Genomic DNA, 18,473 nt, shown 5'->3' with positions numbered 1-18,473 from the left:
TAATTATTATCAAGATATCATTACAAAATACTGAAACAAATGTAATGTATGATTCCTTCAATCTTAGATGTGTACTATTGTGTAAGAATACCACTTCTATTTCTTATCAGTTGTCAGCATCTTCGTAAACTATTTTTGTTTTTATAAATATAAATTAAGTAATACAATTTGTATTGGCATTTAGTATTATTGAACCATTCATAATTCCCCCTCTTCTTGGTCAATGTAAATTGATCAATATGAATGAGTAAACAAAAATATTATTTGTATATTAAAATTAATTACTATAATTAGATATTATATATTATGTATAAATATATATTTTATTTAATTTATTTTTAATATGTATCTTATATTTTAAAAAATATTTTATAATAATAATTAATTTTAATAATTGATTTTAATGTATACCTAATATTATTATTGATGTGTATAATATGTATATAGTTCATGCAACTACTAAAATTTTATTTTTTCTCATTAAAATACGTCTCATTTTTATAACAATAAAAATATTTTTAAAATTTTATAAAATACGATAAAAATAACTAAAAAGAATATTATTTTTTTTAAGTAGCAAACGGCGATTTTTATATTTACCAAATCACTTATATATTTGATATAAAATTTTATAAGAATATTTAAATAATTATTTAAAAAATATATACAAAACTTTGAATATAAATTTTATTTTCATATTTTTTATTGTTTTAAAGTAATTTTAATTATTGGCAACAAAAATCGCAAAACAAATCGACTTAACCTGAAATACCAAACTCTAAAGATAAAAATATTTTTTTTCTTCTAAAAAAAAATCTCAAAAACCAATCTTTAAAACACTTTTAGATAATATATATCTAATGTTTGATATTTTTTTGTCATATTTTAAAATATTTTTAAAATATTTTTGTGATTAATAAAAGTTAGAAATATTTTTACTAATATTTTTAAAAATTAGAGGTGATTTTGATAGTTTACCTTTATTTATATATTTTCTCTTATAAATTTAAATATTTAAAACATAATTTTATGACATAGTACTAAAATTTTTATTACAAATTTTATGAGTCCAAAAGACAATAGCATATTTAAAATAGAAATAATAATATTATCATGTTTATTTTTAGTAACAGTACTCCACAATTTTTTTTTTGTATTTATGTTTGAATAAATTTATAATAGAAGAGTGACATTCTTGACCATTAAAGTGTGGTACTTTGACATTAAAATTAAGTAATATGGACAAAAAAAATAAAAAATATTTATAGAAATTAAACATAAATACAAAAAAAAATTGTGAGAAAAAATTAAGTAATATGGCCAAAATTTTTGTAAGAAAAACATAAACTGAAATGAAATATATTTATAGAAATTAAACACATATTTAAATCTTATTATTATGAGATATGATATAAATTAACTCTTAATAATGGATCTATTTAAAAAAATTATTTGTCATATTTTGACGTATAAAAGACTTAGAATAAAAAAGGATGGTATAAAAACGTTAATTAATTGCACTTGAGTATTAGATAAATTTAAATTTATATCAGATATCGTTACCTTACAATATATCTGATAGAGCATACCTAATTATATGAAAATTTATGTATTTAAAGGGAGTATATTATACAACAGTTTTTTTTTTTTTATGTATTCAGAGGGAGTATATTATACAACAGTTTTTTTTTTTAAACTAAGATGACTTACTATTTTATAATTATTTAATTTATTTTAAATTATATATTTTAAATTATAAATTCTTAATGTTAAAATTTTAATTATAAATTTTAATACAAAATTAAATAATTAAAAATATATTTTTTATATTTTTATTTAAAAATATTTTTTAATCATTTTAAGTAAATAATCGAAACGACAATAACTGATATTATATATTTATTAAAATTAATTATTATATATTATTTTTAAAATTTAACATATGTTTCATATTTTTAATATATATTATATATATGTAATTAGTTTGATAATTGAAATTTTTTTATATACTTAATATGGTTAAAAACTAACACCAACTTTATTATTGTTATAAATGAAAAATTGTTCAAGAGAAAACTTATAGACAAAGAAACAAATGAAATTTAGAAGCAGCTGCAATGCAATACAATACAAGAAGAGTAGTTAGTACTAAAGAAGTATTGCTAATTCTTAGTAATAAAGTACTTTAAAGTGAAGAAAGACCTTTAATCCATACGTGACCACTATAAGTACTTGTCATTTGTCACGCTATGAGATCTACTATTGTCATGTGTCTCTCCACATGACAAGTGACAAGATCAAAATCTACGTCATAGATTATTAAAATTAGTCACATAAATAACATTATCCAAATTTTGAAAATATCTTTTGAGCCTTTGCCCCTTCCCTTCTTTGAAGGATTAACTAGAATAAAGTTTTATATGTTATATAAAATTGATCTGTTTTTACTTCTAAACATAAATACAAAGATAATAATAAAAATATCTCAGTTTAAAAAAAATATAAAATAATATGTATCAAGACAAATTTTGTAAAAAATTATTTTATTTTTGTATTTATATTTTGATTTTTGTTGTGAAACCAAATTTTTGTGTTTTTTAGTGTGTATTTTGATTAAAATTTATAAATAGAAGTTAGTATCAATTAATTTTACAAATTTAATTTATATTGAGAATGAATAAGTATTACTATTATTTATATTTGATAATTTTATATTAAATTAAATTATAATAAAATAAATATTTTTTAGATTATATTATTTAAAATTATATTTAGATTAAAAAATATAAATTTATATTACTTAAAATCATTTGTTAACTCTTTTTTGCTATAACTTTTTTAAAAAGAACTTAAATCTATGTATTAGTATTTATTATACTTTTTATCATAATTTTTAAATATTTTTTTGGTACTCTTTTTTTTTTAATTTGGTCTTCTTAGATTAAAAATTTTTATATCAATAATGAATATTAAAAATTAAAAAAATAACAATATACATCATACAACATTTAAAAAAATTTTAAAAAAATAACAACCATAATATAAACAGAAAAAATAAAAAAATTAATAAAATGATATAAATAAAAAAATATTTTTTTGCTTGGATAGGCATAAAAAAATTAAATATAAAAATTCTAATGATTGTTATATATATTTCTTTTTTTTAGATGAGACTAAAAGATAAAGTTAAGTAAAAAAATAAATTATAGATGAAAATTAATGTCCAGTTGTAATAGAGTTAATAGTTAAAAATATTATCGATTTAACTAAAACTTTTAAATCATTTAATAATTTTTAATTATCAATTTATATAAAGATAACTGCACGTTACTTAACAATTGAAGCAAAAATTATAATTTTCAGAGATAAAAAAAAACAAAGAAACAAAAATCTTTAAAAATTGAACCTGTATTTTCAGACTCAATTGTTAAACTAAACAAATTCTTAATCTCCAAGTCACGAATGATGTTACTGATTACACCATTGAATATCGAATGGCTAAATCAAACAAACTCTTTAGTCTCCTCAACAATACAAACCTTACAAACCCCTGCGTATATACAAACCGACTACATACAAACCGACTACATACAGATACAATACAAATACTCAAAACCTCTCAAAAACCCTTACACACTATTACATCGGAATGTCACGCATCATCACCACCAAAAAAATCTTGAACTACATATTTCAGTAGCAATTTCAAAGCACATGAAGACTGAAACTATTCCTAGGTCAGTAGTTTTTTCTGATTTTTCAATGTTTTCATTACACTTTAACTAGTTTCTTCTCTGTTGAATTATTTTAGCTGTGGTCTTTGTTCCATCGTTTCTTTTATCTTCTTAGTAGTTTTCAATTAATGTTTCATTGTGGTTGGAGAATTTCCTTTTTATAATTCTTACATGTTTCTATATATGAATTCTTATGCTTTATTAACAAACTATTTTAAGGAGTTGAACGAAGTTGACAGAATTTTGGTTTTGTTTGCAGTAGAAATAGGAGATCGCGCAGGAGACGCAGTGGAGGAAGTGACTCAGTAGAGAGTACTCTTGAGAAGTGGAAGGAGTACAATAAACAGCAACAACAACTAATCAGTGAAGGAGATGAGGTTGAAGTGATTCACAAGGTTCCTGCAAAGGGATCGAAAAAAGGATGTATGAAAGGCAAAGGTGGACCACAGAATTATGATTGCAAGTTCAGGGGTGTGAGGCAGAGGATTTGGGGCAAATGGGTTGCAGAAATCCGCAAACCTATCCATAGCAAGCGTGTTGGTGAAGAATCAAACAGGCTTTGGCTTGGAACCTTTTCTACTGCACTTGAAGCTGCTCTTGCTTATGATGAAGCAGCAAGGACCATGTATGGCCCTAGCGCTCGTTTGAACTTCCCTCACCATCATGGCATAGAATTAGTAAGTTCTAATGGATCATCTAGTAGTACAGGATTTGATCAGAAATCACCAAGTGGAACCTATATAGATACTTTGAATGGTGGTGATGCTGCAAAAGTTGACGGGTTGGAGGGGAATCTTGATATGGGTCTCGAAGAACAACTCAAGTTTTCTGAGGTAAATGAATTATTGGAGATGGAATGTGAGGAAGGAATTCTTCAAGGGCCTTTTAAGTATGTAAAGGATGAAGTTGCTGGAGGAAGTGAAGGACTGGAAGGAGAGTTAGAGAAGGTTTTGAAGAACTCTGGTATAGTTGAAGAGTGTAATAATTACATGCTTGAGGATTCTATGTGCATGGCTGTAAATATAGGAGCTGATTATAACTCTTGTGATGCTACTGAACAGGGGATTATGGGGAAGAGTGAAGTGGAAAATTACAAATCCTGCAATGAGTTGAGCTGCACAAACCATTGCTTTGGATACTTGCATAATATGATTCCAAACAGTAATCCTATGATACCAAACAGTAATCCAAAGTATGAGCAGTTCAGCAATCTCAAATCTGAGGCATCTATTCCGACAAAAGATATGGAGGAAGTACTTGCAGAAATTCTACAGTTTTGCAAGCAAGTGCTCCAAGGTAAGTAATGTTCAGTCACAAATTGGTCAATTCACATAAGTAATATGATGTTAGTGATTGCAAGAATGAAGCAACCAATATAATTAGGAGATTCAAAAAATCATTCTATGCAGAGAAGTAATCATTTAGTTACGAGTGATACTTTTGGATCAATTGTAAAAGTGTCAGAAAATGAGACTTTGAATATCAATAATACTAGAGACTCTAAATTGCAAGAGAAAAAAAAATCATGGAAATTCAGAGTCTGGGTGTAGCTCTGAATAGAGTAAGAGGTGTTCTGATATTTCACAACATCTGCAAAATCCATCTGGGTGGTTACTTGTCTGAACACCTGTACAATATACTGTTTGCCGACATGGAAGTAGATCATGATTATAGTTTCTTGTGTGCTTTTCACATAGGGGGTCTAGCTCCCAATATTTGTTTTCCGTATTTCATAATGATAGAGTTAATGCGTAATGTACTTTTAGTTCTCTTTTTTTTTTTTCATTTCGGTAGGGTTAATGCGTGATGTTGTTTTTGTCCCCCATTATAATTATTCAAATAAGGCCTAGTTTGTATCTTTTTGCACATCTCAATTACTATATATAGTTATATACTGTGTAAGAACTATGCATTAAGCTATAAATGTTGAACTAGTGCCATTTTATGTGAAAATTAGATCTCTCGTGTTAATTGAGGATTTGAACATGTATGTACTTCAACTTCAAACATAAAATACGTAAAATTGCAAACCACTTCTTTCTTCTATATTTCCAGAATTGATTGTTTAGTAATGTGAAAATTATTGACTTGAACAATACAAAGGACTGTATTCCACTTAGAAGAATCATATATCAAAAGAAAAAGAATGCATAAATTGTCACAAATATGCAAGGTTGCCTTTCCCTACGAATACTAAACAAAAGACTCTGCAATCTCCTAAAAAATACAAATTTCTTCTATGACTTGTTCTCTCCCTCTGTGTACTTCTTTGGAAACTGTATAAATTCTATCTAGTTGTATCAGCAACATTCCAATAACTTGCTCTAGTCCTACACAGTTATGTATTATATCCAATTGCAAGGGTATGGAAATCAGGCCTATTTTTCACAACATAGAGCTCTTGATCATGCTCTGGCCATTCAAAAATTGGCCTTTTCACCTGATTATGGAAGTTGAAAACTTTGAATACTGGATGACTTCAAAATAATTTCAGTCAGTCTCCACCGCCATCTTTATACCAGACCATACTCCACGGGCCATTTTTGCTGCTCAACCTATCAAAACATGTGTTTAAATTATTTATGTTTAAATCATTTTCCATAATTCCCTCTAAAGTTTTCTCAAGTCTGCTTATAGCTCTAGCTATAAGAGTAGGACTATGAAAAAGATTAACTCTAAAAAAAAAGTTGCAAGACATTTTCATACATGTGACAGCATGCCATATCACACGTGTTCCCTCTAAAGCATGCTGGGATTCTTTTTGGTGCAAGGGTGCCAATATGGGGGGTATAGTGAGTCATAACAACCAACAAAAAGTGTCCCAACTGTCACCATAATAATGAATTAGATGTGTCAGTGGCAAATATCTACCTCCATGTTCCAGCGAGAACACGCATAGTCATGAAGAGAAACAACCCTGCCCAGACTCCAGGAAGTCCAAGTTCTGGAGCAGCTACCAGCAAGAACATTGAAGAAACTAGTCCAACCAGCATCTACCCCATAACGAAACCCAAGAAACAAAATGTAAGGATAGAGGAGGGAACAAACAACGAGAAAAATATATAAAGCAAAATTAGTCATGAGACTTTTAAGTATTTGTAATCATCAGGTTTTACAATTACCGTTGAGTACGCAGCGTAACCATAGTCTGATACCCCATGGTAAAGCCCATCAATGACAAATGCCAAAGCATTCACTGGTTGAGTTCCAGCCAGAAACTGCACAGTATGATTAAATTTCAGATATTTCAAACATTACTGATACATACATGCATCCACAGACAGAAAGGAAGATCATGCATAATATAATAGCTGAGTAGACATTTAATAGCCACGCTGAAACTTAGCCCAGCTAAAAATAAGATATTATATTTCAATCAGTCCAAGAAGCTTTTGTCATGCAAGGTATGATTCATCAATACTAGAGTCGCGATAGTCTGATGTTACAAATATATAACCATACAACAAAATGAACCTTCAGTTATTAGCCAACCAACAATAAACCATTTGCTTATTTAAGTGGAGCTCAACACTTCACAACAATTTATACTGGTCAGTTAATGTCAAGTCTAACCTCCCAAAAAGAAAAAAGAAAAAGAAAATCCTGAAGATAATCTAGCTAAGATATAAGATTATACATTCATCATCACTAAGTAACCTTAAAAGATAAATTGTTTGTGATGCTCCATTATTTGGGAGGAAAAGAAGGGAAACAAAAAAGAGTTGATTCTTATGCTTTGCATGAAAATGGATGTCGCTAGAAAAAGATGCTCTCCAATTAATATCTTGAACTGGATTACAATTTTTACTTGGTGTTAAGGACCTGACTTAGACACAGACTTCAACTTCTGCAGACTCGTTGCTTTGACTTTTAAATCAATCCAAGTCAACAAGAATTGTTATTTCTTACCAATATGCCTGACCGAGCAACACCCAGAACTTCCAAGTCTGTGGTAAATAAGCTAGAAAATGATCCAAACCCAAAGAATAAGATCACGGACAAAGTAATTCCTGTTCCTAAACCAATCTGCTTGACACATAAAAGAGAGTAGGTGAAACGAATTCTGGATGGATCTGTGTACAAGTTCCAATATCATTTAACTAAGCAAGTAAGAACAAAGTAAGTTACTGGTGGCAATAATCAATCGCCTGTAATACTCTATATGTAATGAGGCGTGCTTGCTCGTAATTTCCCTGCGAGTAACTGCTGGCAAGAAGTGTCTGTAAAATAAATGCCATATTACACAATAACAGGACATCATTTTGAGCCCCGCTTAGAAGTTTGAAAAGACTTTGGCTTATGAGAAAAAAGTCTTAAAACTTGACCATACCCAACCTGCTTGTTTACTTGGTCAGGGAATGCCCCCAAATGTCCATGAAATAAACAAATGCAGTTCATAATTATAAAATAAAACTTTATTCGACTGGATTCATTTGTGTCTTGGAAACTGAATATGATAAACTAATGAGAGATATGTTTTGATCATGTATAGGGCCCTGCTTAGCTGCCATAGAGGTTGACAGTGTCAAAGTCAGAAACACAGCCACAGTCCTGCCGATAAGAAGACCACCTACAATACAAAATGCAACAGTCAAAGTAAAACTAACTGCCTAATTAGCTCGGTTATGTCTTCGATCCAGTTAGAGTTAAGAAAACAAAAACCATATTTCGTGACTAAAAGTACAAAATACACATTATAATGTGTGAACAGACACAAAAGCCCTGTTAAAATTATAAATTCAATCAAATTCCCCTTTCAAGAACAATGCGATCATAATATTCTTGAAAAATGAACTCTATGGGATCGTAATTTTCAAATCAGTCAATCATATCTGATCCTATCAGCAAATCCTTCCAGTTTCTCGAAATTCTCGTTCCAGTTTACTAGTCATTAAAATGCTCAATCCAACTTGAAGCTACATGTAAAATCTATAGCCAACAGTAACAAGAAATACAAAACCACAAATAGAATACACTATCCATTCAAAGCATGAAAGCAAGAAAAACTGAAACTATTGATCCCTGAACTCATGTTAAGCTGATTAGTTATAAAGCTAATAATCATGCAAATTTGAAGTTCATCTTGAAATTTTCGATGCATTTGTACAGAAAGAACTAGTAACATTTTTTTCAATCCACTCTGATAATTTTATTATCATTACCGAAACAAAAAAAATTCCTCTGTATATGGACAGACTTACCAACAATATGACTTAGTTTAGAAAGAGGTACCAGATTTCAGATAGCTGAAAATTTTTCTCCCATCAAAGTGAAAAGGCATTAGGAGCACATTGCCGGTCAATTTCCATAGAAGAATAAAAGCAATTAAGTATCTGGTGAGCAAAAGAAAAATTGCGTCAAATGCAGAAGATTACATAAATTCAGGGGCGTGTGCAAAATGCACAGATAAAACTAAGTTTACCACATTGTTGACGTACTCAGAGATCACTGTAGCAGCTGCAGCACCACTAATGCCAAGACCAAAAAAGAATATTAATATTGGATCCAATATTGCATTAAGAACGTTGCCAGCACCTGAAAATTCAAGCGAAGCAATCTCCATCAATACATCCAGCAAAATTTTCACATCAACAAGACTAAAGTGCAGACCTAAGTTTACAGAACAAAATATACTCAAAGAAATAATTTGAGAATCTGCTTGTGCTTCTTCTATGCAGCAAAGAGTCGAGAAATGAAAATGAGAACAGATATTCCATAGAAGCTATTTGCTTTGTCATTCATTTATTAGCCTGTGTTGTAAGATTCCATTCTTCCTGCATTGAGTATAATAGAAAAACACAGCCTTTACTAAGAGTGCAAACTGTTGAAAAGAGGAGGAAAACAGGGACTTTACGAAAAGAAAAGAAACCATGGAGTTAAAAAGGATGGAGTAAACCACAGAAAATGCCATGGGAAGAGGATGGAAATCTAGTATCACACGTGGGGCGGGGGTAATATTTTTAATTTTCAAACAAATTTGAGTGAGAAAAGATGAAGTTATATAAGAAACTGATGTAATACTTGCCAACAGCATATCGAGGCGTCTTTGTATCCTTAAATCCACGAAAAGTGCCTCGAGCAGCTAATGAATCACAATTGGTGGAGCGCCAAAGGCCCTTAGCATAAGAAAGTTCTCAGCAGGTCCACGCATAGGGGAATCCTGTACAGAAAATAAATGGATTATGGAGTAGATGATATTAATAAGATTTTTATCAAGTCTAAGGAGACAGAAGTAAGGTTCAATTATAGATAACAAAATGTTCCGTGAAATGGTTTTCCAAAAATGCAATGTTTATTTCTATTAAGCTCAGACCAACTAAAAGGGGAAAAGAAATACAGGGACATAGAAAAATCTCTTGTTATGCATATAATGACTGATGACAGGGAATTTGAAGCAAGAAAAAGTAAGTTTACATTGATTGACTAATTGTCAATATATTTCTTGAAGTGGATGGCAACATAATTAATTAACTGAAAGGTAACTAGTACATAATGATATTGGTGTTATAATAAGGTTCTCACCCTTAAATTTAAGAATTAGTAACAAGAACTATCAAATGTCTATTAGAATTGAACATGGATTTGGAAATGAAATTCAGTTCCTTTTATTATTGTGCAATATTGACGTTAATTCATCAAAAAAGTTATGCACCACTATATAGAATAAAAAGAATGGCTTAAAAGAAAAATGCAATGACTGCTTTTTAAAATAGATTAAGAAAACAAAAGTAATGAATCTGCAACTGTGTAACAGAGAACAAGCCTATGAGAAGCAAATTGAACTTTCATGATTCAACCTAAAGTAAGATTGCTTCCAACTGAGATTTTACTCAATAGTTCTACAGAGAAGTTGTAAAAAAGCATTCCCTGATTTATATTACATGGAAAAAAAATCCATTCTTCCACCCAATTACGCATAAACTAAGAAACACACTTTTAAGCCCCAATTACGCATAAACTAAGCCCAAAAAAAAATAGAAAAAAGAAAAGGAAAAAAATCCAGCTCTGATAGTAACTCAATTGAAGCAGTACCCGAATCGACGAAGAAAAGCAAAGGAATCATCCGAGGAAGACGAATTGCGAGAAGATTCATCTTCAAGGGAGCTAGTTTCAAAGGAATCATTGGTGGTGGTGGTGGTGGTGGCACAGTTGTTCTTCGAAGAAGCTTTTGGTGTGATTCGGATTCGAATGCGAGAAAAGCAATGATAAGGCTTTGGGATTAAAGTAGGAGATTTGAATGGTGGATGATAGCAATGGTGAGGTTTAAGTTGCAGAGAGTGAATGCAAAGAAAGCGGTGACATTGAGAAGATGCCTTGAAGCACCTGCACTACACAGTATGAAGAACCAAATGTGACGGAAATGTAATGCAGTGAATAACGGGTATATAACAATATATTTATTTTCATTTTCATTTTATTTTTTCATTTTAATGGACACGTAATTTTATTCTGTCGCAAAAAATAAATAAAAGCAATAATAAATATGTATTTGGTGGGGCCATGTACTGCTTGGGCCTCAAATGATTGTTAAGTGTCAACTTGTTAATGGGTTCCGCCATCTATTATGTATTGAAATAAATAATTTTAAAAATTATTACAAAAATACGTCATGCACTCTTATTTAGTTTAAGCGGTGGTCACTAAAAAAAAAGTTTAAGCGGTAAATAAGATAAGTAAATTATATCTTGTAAATCATTTTATTTACTATATATTTATAAATATAAAAAATTAGATTAAATTCTTAAAAATATATTTTTAAAAATAATAAAAATATTAATAATTTAAATTAGACTAAACTCTTAAAAATAAAATATTTCAAATAATAGAAAATATTGATAGTTTTATATAACAAAAAAGATAGACGGTTTTAAAAATAACAATAACTCTTATTGAAAGTTATCATCAATAGTTGTGGTAAAATGATGGTTAAAGATTGTGGCGGCGGCAGCAATAGTGGTGGCAGTAATGATAGATGTGATGAGAATTAGATGGAAAAAAATTTAGGTGATAACAATTAAAAAAAGTTAGAAATTTAAGATAGGATAAGTTAATTTAGGAGAATAATTTAAAAATTTTGAATATATTTTAGGTTTTAAGTAGTTTTGTCAATTAAAATTTATTTTTTATAAATATAAAATTATTCTTATTTTTTTATAAATAAATTTATTAACATTCTAAATATTAGTGAGTAAAAATAATTTGTTCGAATACAAAATATTCAATTAGAAACTGGTTCAACCTTTTCGATCAGTTTTTTCGCCCTAGTCATGCGCAGCTTTTTCCATTGTGATTAGGGACTGTTTGATTACTTTTTTTTTTTTGGTCAAGTGTTTGATTACTTTTAAGTCTTGTTTCTGAAGAACTCAACATATTTGTATCGATAAATTGGTTAAGCTTGGACATCTTTGGATCCACATCCAACACAATTAAATTGTCATTTTTAAATTGAAGTTTCCAAACTTTTTTGGCAAGAAAAAAAACATAAATAGAGGAGATAAGATAAGAAATGTAAATATCTTTTTTTTTCGGTCGTGGGAAATGTAAATGTCTAAAACTAAGTGTTCAACGAGGTTAATGTAGAACTTTCCGACATCTTTTTGTTTTTAACAAGGGAAATAACGGACCGGACCCTACATGGTTACATATATGGCCCAAAGTCTAATCTATATTTATATTCAATTTATCTCCAACAATTAAAAAAGTTAAATTCAGTATAGGAATTAATGCAGATTATCTTTGTTATATTAACTGTTTCGAGAGGGAAAAAGAAAAAGGAATTATGTTATTCATATCATATAGTGTAAAATTTATATTCTCTATATTACCACATCCGAATTAGCCAATCCAAGTAATGACAGGTAATGCTAGGTAGACAAAAAAAACAGCCAGAACTTACCTTATTTAGCATTAATTAATTATCGCAACAATTAATGAATGCTAAATAAGGCAAGTTATGGCTGTTTTTGGCTGATTTTCTTTGGTTACCAAACATTTCCGTTATAGCTATCCTTCTAACAACTTCCTTGATCTTTTACCAAAAAGAATAAGTTGAGGGGAGACAGAGACTAGCGATACTGACACCTCTTAAACAAATGCTTCACTTCAAAACCAAAAAGGTAAGACCATGAGGGCATAGTCCAAGAGACTGAAGGGTAGCAGCACAATCTTGATGCCCCAACAAGAAAATCCTCCGAATGCAATCACAAAAGTCCATCATGGGACTGAATTGAATTGAATCTTCATTGTGTGTATAAATTGGAAATTCCAATCTCGGTCTCACATCATAGCTTTCAGCTGATAAACACTAGAACACTATGATCCAATCTTTTCTAGATTCTCAGACACAGTTTTCATTCTAGGCCTGACTTCAGGGTCTCCCTCAGTGCATGACAATGCTACATGAAACACAGCCAGTACCTCCTTTTTGGCATGCACTTCTTGAAGCAAAGGAGGATCAACCATTTCGGATAGCGGACTTTCTTGTTCAAACCCTTTCCTCACCCACCTCACCATATCAGGAACTTCCATAGAAGTTGATGGGGCAGGAGTAGAATCAGGGGACTTCCCAGTAAGCAATTCGAGCAACACGACTCCAAATGAATATACATCCCATTTCTGGGTTGGTCTGCTGCCTGGAACTTTGGCCTCAGGGGCCTTGTAGTTGTTAGTATGTTCTGTTTGTGATGGCTTAAAGTAAGGAAGAGCTCCTCCCATAAAGCCACCATTGGAGGGGTTATTGCCAGTGATGCTGATCAACCGGTTAAGGCCGAAATCAGAAATTCGGGGTTGGAAGTCCCCATCAAGGAGAATGTTGGAGGGCTTGATGTCACCATGAACAAATTTTCTAGGACTGCATTCATGGAGATAGGCCAAACCCCTGGCTGCTCCTTTGGCAATTCTCAGCCTGGTTGACCATGGAAGGTTCATAGTTGGTTGACCATTTCTCCCTACATGAAGAAATATGATTATTTGTAGCTGAAAATTCAATCTATTTACAGAATGCAAATGGAGATTGAGTTATCTTGATAGTTTATTTCCCTAATTGCAATTGAAAATTTATGCTGTTGGGTACAAAGAGAGAATTTCATACAAACGGTCTTTATAGAATGAATCTTGAGGTGTAAGTTATCAATAACAGGTTGTTATTGTTGTATCTTAAATCATACATCAGACATCATTGTTGTAAAGTGTAAACAGAAAGTTAGAAGAGTCGAAGCAATGAGTAGGAAAACAATCTTGTAGAAGCCAAAATGATTAATAATTTAACAAGAAAAAGCATTTTTTTTTCGGTGAGTCAACAGAGTTGGAGGTTCAACTGTGCCATTAGACCAAATACTAGGAAATCCCATTATAAAATAATGGCATAAAAGCGGCACAAACTTGTAAGTTCATTTTCAAACTACAGAAACAAAGCACTTTAAATAAACTTACTGTGAAAGATACTGTATTGTGTGTATGAAAAACTAAAAATATACGCATGAAAAAGAGATCCAAAGTCCTCACTCCTAACCAACCACGAAACTTTAAAGTCAACAGACACAAGGCTTGAGAAAGATAAGGTGCACTATCCAATGTAAAAAACATATAAACCATCATCTAGACTACTACAGCTATCTTTTTAATTAATAAATATATTATAAAGCCACTGACATTTAATTTTAAAAAACCAGATGTGGTCCTCAAGTTTCATCAGTATCACTGCTGCTTGAAAAATGGTTTTGACGTGTGAAACTGCCTGCTTTCAACCAGTTTTGGTTTGCCTAAATGGCCTCATGTGCTGAGAATGACATAAAGGTCTTGATGTTCAAAAAATAGTTGCATGATTTTAAAGCGTATTTAATGTATGCTTAAAAATAATGAAATATCTATAATTATTCGCTTTCATTAATAATGTTTTAAGATTATATTAAGTATATATTTGTAAAATGCATATTCAATATAGACAAGATGTATGCAATAAAGCAAATACTAGTTCTTAGAAATCTAGAAGTTCATGGTCCCAAACATGAATACCAGTACCATCCCATTTCCCAAACAAACACATGCTGAATGTCTTACTTTATCGTCGAGGCAGGTCATTTAAATTGGCATTGTTGTCTCACCAAACATTTTCTTGGATCCAACGCTCATTGCCAATAATAAATACCAATAATCCAACTAAATTGCTCACCTAGACGCACTCACTGACTCACCTCAAATTAATTTAAAAAAAAAAAGTAATACTCGTCAATAATATGCTCGCCTTTGCAGAAAGACAAATTGTTAATTTCCAATTTGTTTATTTCTATCAAAGACAAATTGAAATTTAAAATTGCTCGTTTGCACTAGTCAATAAACCATTTTGGTCAATTGTCCCCACAATGAAACAGACAAAACTCTGATACGTAGTGTCTGTAGTTATCTGCATGGAAGTATTTTTCCGATTTTATAATTATTTTGAAACACACTAAATTTAGTACTTAGTTCTAACAATCCTTTATAGAGAAGGCAAAAGTTAATGGGAATTATTAAACATATGAAATTTAAAAAGCAAAAAAATCCTTCTCTAAACACAAGTTACAGAATATGTAGAATGTCAAAGAGAAAAATAAATCTCAAATAATTTCTGGTTAATTTCAAAGACAACAACTAAAATAAACTACAAGGTTTATAAAATAAAATTTAAAAAAGGTACTTACCAGGATAATATTATTAAAATAACAATAAGGATTATATCTAAGGAAGATTTTTATATTACACCACCTAATCAGATCCAAATTTCATTTCAGGAAAGTACCTATCATTAGCTATCATTGTCATTCTGTTGACAATATCATTATCGTTACCACTCTATTGCCTACAACACTTTCCGCACTCTTTACCGCAAAGTCAGCTACTTCATTATAGAAGGCAAGAGTAAAAATGAAGGTCAAACCCTGTTCTACTTCTACCACAAGAGATAAAGAAAGGGAATTGTACTTATTTCCGTTATTTTTTTTTGGTGACTACTTATTTCCGTTATTTGACATTGGACATCTCATTACTAAATGAGATCTTAGGTGGTATTTAAAATTTGTATGAGGACACAAATCTAGAGAGTTCCGAGACAGCGACACTGACAAATTCTTTTTTATATATAGTTTACTTTTATTTTCTCCCATTTTTAAAATAAAATCACATCAAATAAGAGATACTAATAATTATAATAGCATCTTTTACCAACTATGGTTCCAACCAAATATTAAGTAGAAATAACAGAATTCTACTCCTAAATGCAGCATATTATTGAAATCAATAACCCAAAATGAAGCTAAGAAAGTAACACATGAACCAAAAAAACAAAGCGCTAAAAAAGTGAAAGTAAGTAAGTAACCAACCTCTAAGAGCGGTGGTCAAATTGCCATTAGAGATGAAATCACTGATCAAGAGCTTCTCATCAGGTGCCCAATAATAAGCCCTTAGCTTCACAACATTAGGGTGCTTGACCTTCCCAATAGCCTGAACCTCAGCAGCAAACTCCTTATACCTCTGTTCACCACCCTCCCCAAGCCTCCTCACAGCCACAGGAACCCCATTCCCAAGCACAACCTTATACACTATCCCCAACCCACTCTTCCCAAGAACATAAGCTGAAGCCCTCAACAACTCATCAAGCTCAAAGTTAAATCCCTTATCAATCGCCACCAATTCCCCTTCCCCTCTTCCACCCTCCCCTTTCTCACCTTCCTCCAATTCAGAATCATCACTCTTCAGCACCCCAACGTTCATGCATGGCAAAGAACAGCAAAAACGCGTTTTCCCGTTTTCGCCACCGCCAAACTTGGCCTTACCGGTACAACTACACCCGTTGCAACCGTCTTTCTTTTTCCAATAAACGTAAACAATTATGAGTCCAATTAGAGCAACGCCAGCGGCATCAGCTACTGAGATTAGAACAATTAAACCGGGGCTTAGCCCTTTATTAGACCGTGAGCCGGACCGTTCCCTTTTTGGACCGGGGCTTGATCCCGGTTCGCTCCGTGCCGAACCGGAACACGGTTTTTGAAGCGGGAAACCGCAGAGGTTAGGGTTGTTGAGGAACGCCGTGGGGCCTTGGTTTGAAAACGATCCTGTTTGGGGAATCTCGCCGGAGAGATTGTTGTTTCGCAAATCGAAGCTAACCGTCACCGGAAGTTTCCCGAGAGATTCTGGAACGTTGCCGGAGAGGTGATTGAACGAGAGGTTTAAGGTTCCGGTGAGGGATTGAAGCTCTCCGATCTGGTCCGGGATTGGACCTTCTAGGAGGTTCGCGGAGAGGTCGAGCTGAATGAGTTCTCGGAGCTCCGGCCACGGCGTCGCCGGAATCTTGCCGGAGAATTTGTTCCTGGCGAGGACAAGGCGCTGGAGCTGTGAGCAGTTGCGGAGAGAGTTTGGAATTGAGCCGGAGAGGGAGTTATCGGAGAGGTCGAGGTTCTGGAGGCGGCGGAGGGAGAAGAGGGAGGGAGGGAGGTCGCCGGAGAGGTTGTTGGAGTGGAGGTAGAGGGATCGGAGCGCGGTGGCGTTAAAGAGCTGGGAGGGGATGGAGCCGCGGAAGGCGTTGGAGTGGAGATTGAGGCGGCGGAGGTAGAGAAGTGTGCCGAGCTCTGATGGGAGGTAGCCGCGGAGGCCCCTTCCGGCGAGGGAGACACCGACAACGCGGGGGTCAGGGTCGCCGGAGATGTTACTACAGCTGACCCCGGACCATCCGCACGGAGTGGCGTCTCCGTCGTTCCAATTGGCAAGCGCAGCGGCTCCGGCGGGGTCCACGGCGGATTTTAGAGTGAGAAGTGCAACGCCGTCGGGGGAGAGAGAAAAAACGGTTTGTATTGAAAAGATGAAGAAGAACGAGAAAGAGAAGAAACAGAGAAAGAGATTAACGCTCATTTAGAAAATAAGTGATACGACACCGTTTTGGATGAATAATGTGGAGTATTTCTTTCGTTATGTTTATGGAATGGTATAGTGAAGGTTGAGTTTGAGGCGGAAGAAGAGATGGAGGTAGTTAGTATTTATGAGAGAAAAGAGAAAAATCAATAAATTGGGGGAAAGATGAGATTTTAATTTGGTGGGGTCCAATTCCCGCCAAAAAGGTTCAGAGAAAGAAGGCCAGAAGGGGCAGAGAAAAAAGAAGTGAATGTTTGATAACAGAAGTGAAGTGAAAGAGAAGCAAGAGGGATGATGAAGAAGAAGAATCTTAGTTTGGTTGCCACTAAAAAATTGGATAATTAGATTTGGAATTTGGTGACCCTTACCAATATTTTAAAATAAAACATTGTGGGCTATTGAGCTGAAAATGTGTTTTTGTTTTGCCTTGTGGACTTTGGTTGTGAAGCATCATTTTCTCTAAGGAAAAAAAAAAAGAAGAAGAAAATTATAGTCACTTCTATTGAAATTAGGGAATATATTAATTCTGTAAAATTTGAATATCATAGTTTTATAGAGATAAAAGTAAGTATTATTTATAGCCAACCCAAAAAAAAACTATCATCTTGACAATTATATATTGATCCACTTATAAATTATATAATATTTAATAGAGTATGAGAAGGTTGAAAAACTGAGAATAGAGTATGAATGTGAAGATAAAAAAAGGAAATTTTGAAAAAAATGATGGCTGACGTTGTCTCTTACTAAAATGTTGATTTTCAAGTCGACTCTTTTAAAAATTATTTTGATTCAAATTTTAAAATTTTTCAGAATGTTTTCGCTATTTTATCTTTCAAAAACATTTTGTGAATATTT

General features: G+C 32.2%; 2 protein-coding genes and 1 pseudogene across 4 annotated transcripts; 1 reads left to right on the top strand and 2 right to left on the bottom strand.

Annotated features, from left to right (window-relative positions):
- The first annotated feature begins 3,505 nt into the window (after positions 1 to 3,505).
- On the top strand, positions 3,506 to 5,687 carry LOC112743721 (dehydration-responsive element-binding protein 2A-like). Of its 3 annotated transcripts, XM_025793034.3 has the most exons (3): positions 3,518 to 3,737; positions 3,994 to 4,697; positions 4,796 to 5,321. In XM_025793034.3, exons 1-3 carry the CDS (start codon positions 3,715 to 3,717, stop codon positions 4,813 to 4,815), a joined length of 747 nt encoding a protein of 248 aa, XP_025648819.1. In that variant the 5' UTR covers positions 3,518 to 3,714; the 3' UTR covers positions 4,816 to 5,321. The 3 variants fall into 3 exon arrangements, with proteins under 3 accessions (XP_025648817.1, XP_025648818.1, XP_025648819.1); XM_025793032.3 differs by having other exon boundaries at positions 3,506 to 3,737; positions 3,994 to 5,687; XM_025793033.3 differs by having other exon boundaries at positions 3,511 to 3,737; positions 3,997 to 5,687.
- Positions 5,688 to 5,757: 70 nt separating this feature from the next.
- Positions 5,758 to 11,293, bottom strand: LOC112742946 (protein DETOXIFICATION 44, chloroplastic-like; annotated as a pseudogene).
- A 1,207-nt stretch (positions 11,294 to 12,500) lies between these two features.
- LOC112743720 (receptor protein kinase-like protein ZAR1) lies at positions 12,501 to 18,019 on the bottom strand. The gene is made up of 2 exons (XM_025793030.3): positions 16,091 to 18,019; positions 12,501 to 13,681 (listed from the first exon to the last, which is right to left on the bottom strand). Exons 1-2 carry the CDS (start codon positions 17,613 to 17,615, stop codon positions 13,047 to 13,049), a joined length of 2,160 nt encoding a protein of 719 aa, XP_025648815.1. The 5' UTR covers positions 17,616 to 18,019; the 3' UTR covers positions 12,501 to 13,046.
- Between the last annotated feature and the right edge of the window lie 454 nt (positions 18,020 to 18,473).

Source organism: Arachis hypogaea, chromosome 14 (genome assembly GCF_003086295.3).
Source record: "Arachis hypogaea cultivar Tifrunner chromosome 14, arahy.Tifrunner.gnm2.J5K5, whole genome shotgun sequence".
Lineage (NCBI taxonomy): Eukaryota > Viridiplantae > Streptophyta > Magnoliopsida > Fabales > Fabaceae > Arachis > Arachis hypogaea.
Note: the sequence above shows the minus strand (reverse complement) of the source record. Positions and strands in the feature narration are given on the sequence as shown.